General features: G+C 46.3%; 1 protein-coding gene across 1 annotated transcript; it reads right to left on the bottom strand.

Moving 5' to 3' along the window:
* Window positions 1-827: 827 nt before the first annotated feature.
* Window positions 828-7,077, bottom strand: YARS2 (tyrosyl-tRNA synthetase 2). The gene is made up of 5 exons (XM_056847755.1): window positions 6,263-7,077; window positions 3,843-4,010; window positions 2,556-2,711; window positions 2,022-2,192; window positions 828-1,008 (listed from the first exon to the last, which is right to left on the bottom strand). The coding sequence occupies exons 1-5, from the start codon at window positions 7,075-7,077 to the stop codon at window positions 828-830; spliced, it is 1,491 nt and encodes a 496-aa protein (XP_056703733.1).
* Between the last annotated feature and the right edge of the window lie 259 nt (window positions 7,078-7,336).

Below are 7,336 nucleotides of genomic sequence, written 5' to 3'. Positions count from 1 at the left end.
ATTAATAAGAAGAAATATCAGAAAGGATATTGAAAAATCTCTAAACATACTGAAGTTTAGACATTTGACAACAGAATACCTGATGTATGTATGCAGTTACAACTGTAAAACGTGAATGTGTGAAGGGGGCACCGTTTTACATTAATAAACCACCTTTGAAAAGATTGGTTGGTTTTAACTTTCATTTGAGTAGGTGGCTATTGAAGGGGATGTACAACAGCTGTGCCACATCAGTTCAACTTAATGTACTTCATCTGCTATTAAGGGACATGCAGAGGCTTTTTCACAAATGTGGCAGGGGCTATTTAGAATTGTATCAAGTTTAGTTAGTGTTCTAGAATTCCATGCCCTTAGTCCTTACTTCGGTGTTTCAGCCTTGTTTTTTACAAGAATCCTCTTACACATTCTCTTTAAACCAAGATGAGATCCCCCATGCATTAACTCACCATAATATTCAGGGCAAAAAGTTAAGGAATCCACACTTGGGAAATCGACTTATCACTTGCGTTAATATCTGAAGCTGCATTTATTATAGAAAACTTTCCATTGGCTTCTTTTCTTTACCAGCATTTACAATGAATCCTGTAATTCGTAACATTTGAATGAAAAGAACAATCTTTCCTTCTCAGTTTACATTACTGAACGTAAAACACAGAAGATTGCCCATCTTAATGACAGAACTAAGGCAGTCTCACATAGTGAGAAAGAGGTGACTCAAGTCACAAGTGTCCTGCTGTTCCATAGTCAGTTGGGTGATGCGTTCAAATTCAGAAAGGTCAACTTAAAATTTTCAGGATGTGATGACGCTGCAGATTTCTTCGAGGGGGTTAACACGTCTCCTCCTCTTGTAACAACTGAAGCCATTTTATAACATAGTAGTTTCTCTTTCCAACCCTGAGCAGTGATAAGCTGTTATTGAGAATATGCTGGCCAGCGATCAGAACAGCGTCGGGATTAGTCACCTGCATGTGGTTTATACTAACTCCACCACTTGTTATGTCAAGATGCCTTGAAAAAGAAAGTGTACAAATTAGACTAGGTGCTTCTAGAATTCAAGAGATAAAAGTGATCAGAGCAATCAGCTCCCATCGGGGATGTCAACATAAGCAGTACAGTTTCTAATGGAGCACTGAACAGGTAAAGGTAGTCCCCTGCGTAGGCACCGGGTCATTACTGACCCATGGGGTGACATCACATCCTGACATTTACTAGGCAGACTATTTTTACGGGGTGGTTTGCTATTGCCTTCCCCAGTCATCTACACTTTACCCCCAGCAAGCTGAGTACTCATTTTACCAACCTTGGAAGGCTGAGTCAACCTTGAGCTGGCTGCCTGAAACTGACTTCTGTCGGGATCGAACTCAGGTCGTGAGCAGAGCTTTGACTGCAGTACTGTAGCTTGCCACTCTGTGCCACGGGGCAAGCTCCAGCCAATTACAGTTCCGACTAGAAATGCCGTTCTGCCAAACTAGCCTGCACGCCCTGTTCAGCAGGTCCTCCAGAAGTCTTGATGCCATGGCTGTCAATTCAAAGAAGGCTATCTTATTAGGGCCTTAAATGTTGGTTAGTTGCCCCAGTTAAGAATGGGTGATCGCTGGGTATCTGTCTACATGTTTACTGCAAATGCATGATGAGTCTCAGTCAGTTTAACCTTGGGTGCTGCGAGTATCTGAAAAAAACTGCTAAAAGTGTTAACAAAAACGAGGGACTGTGTGCTGAATTAACCCCACAGCCTGACGTCCCAACTGCTGTCTGGGAGCCAAGTTTTGGTCTGCTCACCTTAAGTTTCTCGGTAGCCTCGCCCTTTTTACCTAGCTTCCTGGTTCTCTGTCTCTGCTCTGCAAAGTTACAGTGATTTATAGCATGTATTTCAGCAGGAGGGTGAGAGCATACAGATCCGTATTTGTCTATGAAACTTTAAAAAAGTTAACTCCTACAAAGAATATACGCAAGGGTCCGCAACACAAACTGTGGTGAGACAATCCAAGTCCCTTGGTTTAGAAAAGTCAATGGTAACCTACCCCCTTGGCCCATCGGCCACAGCATTGGCTTTCCGACACAGATCAAGTACTGTTATTCCGGGTTCGTACAGCATTTCAATATAGGGGGCTTCTCTGAAGAGTTCCTGTAACTCCAGGTCAGACATAGACTCCAGGGCATCTGTATTGCTGTAATAAAGAGCCCTTGTACATCTAGTGAGGGGAAAAAATGATTTGCATTACAACCATGACTTACATAACCAACTTCTACTAAGGTGTGGGATAGTCTTGTGTCAAATTACTCAACATTCATCATTCTGCACTATGACACAGATGCTCTGTTGTCATGGTCAGAAAGTTAAGACTTTTCTCATTGATGCCGATGTTATTGTGTCTCTTACAAACTGGCTATGGTAGGGATACTATGTGGGCCACTCTCTTCTAAACAACCACAGAGCTAGGTGATACATGCATCAGTGAGTGACTATTTGCAACCCCCTCCCTGCCAAGCAGGCTTTTGTGCAGCTCATTCACATGCAGTCTGGTACAGTGTCTTAACCAACAATCTCCTTTTACCTCTTGGCAGACTCCAGACCTTCCTTGCCGTGAACAAGCTTAGTTACTTCAGCAGCAAGACGCTTCTGGGGTCCCCACTTCTCAGGTTCTCTATTATGCATTTCCATAATGTGGTTGATTTCCGGAAGAGGGAGGAAAGTGAAAAGCTTCAGGTATCTTAAATGGAAAAGAGGAACATTTATTCTGTGAATGTGCTAGACAATATAAATTTAGTCCTTGATAAGTTTTTCATATAAATAGTATAAATTTGTTAGGCATGACTAATAATAAAATTGAAACATGCAGATGCATCCTTTTCATTTTGCTGCACTGAACTTAAGTCTTGCTACACAAGCAATAAGTCTTTAGGATGTGACGCTGGACCAATACAGTGTGTGTGAGTCAGTGTGGTGTAATGGTTAGTGTGTTGAACTATGATCCGGGATACCCAGGTTCAAATCACCACTCTCTTATGGAAGCTTGATGGGTGAACTTGAGTCAGTCACACACTCAATCAAATCTATCTCACAGGGTAGCTGTAAGGATAAAATGGAGAAGGAGATATGTTTTAAGCCTCTTTGAGTCCCCATTGGGAAGAAAAGTTGTATGTAAATGAACAAAAATTAATCATAAATGTCACATATCTTCTGCGTAGGGAACTTAGGAGCAGCTAGGCATATAAATGAACTTCAGAGCATCTGGGAAATTACTGAACCATTGAAACCCTGAAAACACATTAAGTACAACTTTAGTAATAAATCCCCAGAGCCAGTGAATTAAAAGCTATTGTTGGTTCTTGTAGGTTATCCGGGCTGTGTAACCGTGGTCTTGGAATTTTCTTTCCTGACGTTTCGCCAGCAAAAGTATTACAGGACAATACTTTTGCAGGACAATACTCAGCTCAAACCCAACCCCTTTCTGACTATATATTACTCTTCCTACACCCTTGACACTGAGAGACACTGTCCTTCAGTGTTACTACTCTGAAGATGCCTGCCACAGTTGCTGGCGAAACGTCAGGAAAGAAAATTCCAAGACCACGGTTACACAGCCCGGATAACCTACAAGAACCAATGAACTCTGACCGTGAAAGCCTTCGACAATATTTTAAAAGCTATTGCTTTATACACTAAACAAGACTCATTTAAGTGTGTCTTATTTTACTGGGGAAATCTGGCTGCTTTGCATTAGAGACAGCATAGTGGCATGGACAGATTTGCATCCAATCCAACAATAAATATTATTTCATTCTTAATGTAGATTTTTGCGAAACGAATCACATGTAGGGCTCTTAAGAGAAGTACTTGCCTTTTTACAATGGAATCTGGCTGTCTGACAAAAAACTGATATAGTTCAAAGGGAGAAGTCCTATTTCTGTTAAGCCAGACTGCATTTCCAGCAGACTTCCCTAGTTTGTTTCCAGTAGTACTTGTAATAAGAGGCACGGTTATTCCAAAAACATCTTCGCCTGTCACCCTGCAAGGGAATAAACAGGAATATATGAAAAAGTTACACTCATGGACGATGGATACGCTTTGCAAGCAGAGGCAGTAGCCCTCTGAATGCCAGAGCTGAGGGGGCAAGAACATGGGGAGGCTTTGGCCTGTATGCCCTACTTGTGGGCTCTCTGGGTATATTCGCCTGGCCCCGGTGCGAAACAGGATGCAAGAGCACATTCACCGGTGTGCTCCACAGTGCCTGCTCTTGTGCATACTTATTGTTGGGAGACCTCATTATAAATTTAGTAGAATCTCAAAGCTACAAAACATTTCTGAGACAGAAAACACAAGTCAAAAATATTTAACTTCAATACACCCCAGCTTACTCCACAAATTCTGCCCATTCTCTCGTCAGTCACTTGCATTTCAGTCTCTTGCCCAGCTCCTTGAAAACCTCCTGACAGCCTTCAGGCCCTCTAAAGATTCAGTGTGATGATCAGTTTTATGTCCCTCATTATGGGATTGAACGGGAAAGTAATAAGTTCTGATGGACCAGTCAATTCATTTCATACTGGGGGGGGGGGGCTTAATTATTATGCAGTCTATTCAAGTTACTGCCCCCAGGGATTCAAGGCCAAGAAATTAACATTAAGATGGGTCATGAAAGGGTAATTCTAGGCAAATCAATTACCCTGGACAGATTATTCCATAACAGTCTGTATTGACCAGTCTTCTCACATGAAATGAGCGCTCAACTGGTTATCCCTTTCCCCTTTGGTCTCCTGTCCCTCCACCTAGGCTCATATCTCTACCCAGACATGTTTTCCTGAATAATTCTAGCCTCATCCTACTTGCTTGTTTTCCCATCTAGTTACCAGTAACATTAACTGCCTGTCAATTTTACTTAGGAAATGCATATGCTGCCAGTCCAGAGATCTGCTCAAGGTGGTTCATGCAGACTGAGGCCTCTGAAATGAGTGTCACTTCTGTGTTCTCTACAGCATGGGCACACACTGAACACGTTATGTAACCACAGGGATACTCAGTGTTTGTATCCCCTTTTTCCCAAGCACACACAGTGCTTTACACAGAAATGCAAAACAGTAATAGTACTGCAAATCTTTCCAATACTCCAACTCCTACCAAAGTCAAACTGAAGGAAAAAATACAGCCAGAGACCCAAGTGATGCACCAATTCCACATGCTCAATAGAATTTTAGGTATGAATTTCTCTTAATACCATGCTGTGCAATAAACAACTTCTGAAATGCATGGTTCTTGGTTCTTTTCAAATCACTGTGATGAGAAGGTGTGTGCGCGTGGCAGCTCTTCAAGGCAGAAATGCCCCCAAATCCCTTAAGTAGCTTGTTGGAAGTAACTGTTTGGATGCTAGCCTATGTCATCAGCATGCAACACCTTCAGCCTTAGCCACTCTTCTTTCCCTTCCCCCTCCCTTTTTCATGTTTGTGTGGGGGTCTAAGGCATAGATCACCCTTGAATAGGGCTGCCAGGTCCCTCTTTGCCACCAGCAGGAGGTTTTTGGGGTGGAGCCTGAAGAGGGTGGGGTTTGGAGAGGGGAGGGACTTCAATGCCATAGAGTCCAATTGCCAAAGCGGCCATTTTCTCCAGGCGAACTGGAGAACAGTTGAAACAGCAGGAAATCTCCAGCTAGTACCTGGAGGTTAGTAATCCAAAAACAGACACCTCTGTGTGCAAATGTGGTTACTCAAAATTCTGACAATGATAAACTATAGGCCTAGTATAGCTAAAAAAAGACTGTAATGTACAAAAACTACATTAGCATACATATATATATACAAAAATTCCATTCCCAATGAATATCTCGTTATACAAAATTGTCAGTCCCATAGACCAATAATGTTTTTTGTCTTTCAGGTGTGTGTGTATGTGTATATATATATGTATATATATGTGTATATGTATGTATGTATGTGTGTGTGTGTGTGTATATATATATATATATATATATATATATATATATATATATATATATATATGTATGTGTGTGTATATATATATATATATATGTGTATGTATGTTAATGTGGTTTTTGTATATTACCGTCTTTGTTTAGCTATACTAGGCGTATAGTTTATCTGTGTCAGAATTTTGAGTACCTGGAGGTTGGCAACCCTACCCTTGAAGCGTTTGGGGCGGAGTGGGTAAGTGTGTTACACCCTTGCTTGTTTGACCGTCTTGCCAATGTGTTTTTTCAAAAAACACATAAGCCTCCAAAGTCACACCCGGCCGTTCTCCCCCATCCCGTACTTGGAGACGAGCTCGTAGCCGGACACGATGTTGCCCATCTGGTCGCCTCCGCCCAGCTGGACGCGGCAGCCGTAGTGCCGGTGCAGGTGGAGGAAGTCGTAGGCCTGCAGGGCCGGGTAGAGGAACTCGGCCAGGCCCATGCCCTCGGGGCTGGCGAGGCGCGCCTTGCAGCCGTGCCTGCTCAGCAGGGTGCCCATGCGCAGGTGGCCGCCCACCGCCCCCAGGAAGCCCAGCAGGGGCTCGCGCCCCAGCCAGGCGGCGTTGTCCAGCAGGGTCACCTCGCCCAGGCGCGCCCCGCCCCCGCCGCCGCCGGCCCAGAAGAGCTCGCGGTGGTGGTCGAAGAGCCGCCGCAGCCCCTCGCGCAGCCCCCGCGCCTGCTCGCGCGCGCGCTCCTCCGGCAGGGGCGCGCGCTCCGTGGCGCGGCCGCTGGGGTCCCCCAGGCGCGCGGTGGCGCCCCCCACCAGCGCGATGACGTGGTGGCCCGCGCGCTGGAAGCGCAGCAGCCCCAGGACGGGCAGCAGGTGGCCCACGTGCAGCGAGTCGGCCGTCGGGTCGAAGCCGCAGTAGACCGTCAGCGGCGGGCGGCCCGGCTCCAGCAGCTCCACCAGCTGCTCCTCGGCGGCCCGCGGCGGGAAGGCCTCCTGGAAAAGGCCCCGCTCGTGCTGGGCGGCCAGCAGCCCCGAGCGGGCGGGGGGCTCCGGCGGATGGTCGTGGATCCGCCGCCGCCGCCGCCCCTCGGAAGCCGCCAGCCGGGCCCAGCCAGCGCTCAGGGCGGCCGCCCGGCGGGGTCCTGCTCGCAGGGCGGGCGCCGCCATCTTGGCTACGGAAAGTCGTGGGCGCGCGGAGCGCCATGCATGATGGGATTGAGGGAGGGGGGTTGGTCCGCTCCTTCCGCGTTCTCGCCGGGGTGGGATTTCAACGTAGGAGAGATTCTGGCGCTTCGTGGGGCCGGAAGTCTCAATCGCGTTGCAGAACCAGCATCTGACCCGGCCTCTGGGCTGTAGTTTGGCATGAGTACAGTGGAGGGCCCACTCTTGGAAAGATGGGCAGTGCAGAAAAATTCAGTAGGGGGGA

This window comes from Euleptes europaea, chromosome 3 (assembly GCF_029931775.1).
Source record: "Euleptes europaea isolate rEulEur1 chromosome 3, rEulEur1.hap1, whole genome shotgun sequence".
Lineage (NCBI taxonomy): Eukaryota > Metazoa > Chordata > Lepidosauria > Squamata > Sphaerodactylidae > Euleptes > Euleptes europaea.
Note: the sequence above shows the minus strand (reverse complement) of the source record. Positions and strands in the feature narration are given on the sequence as shown.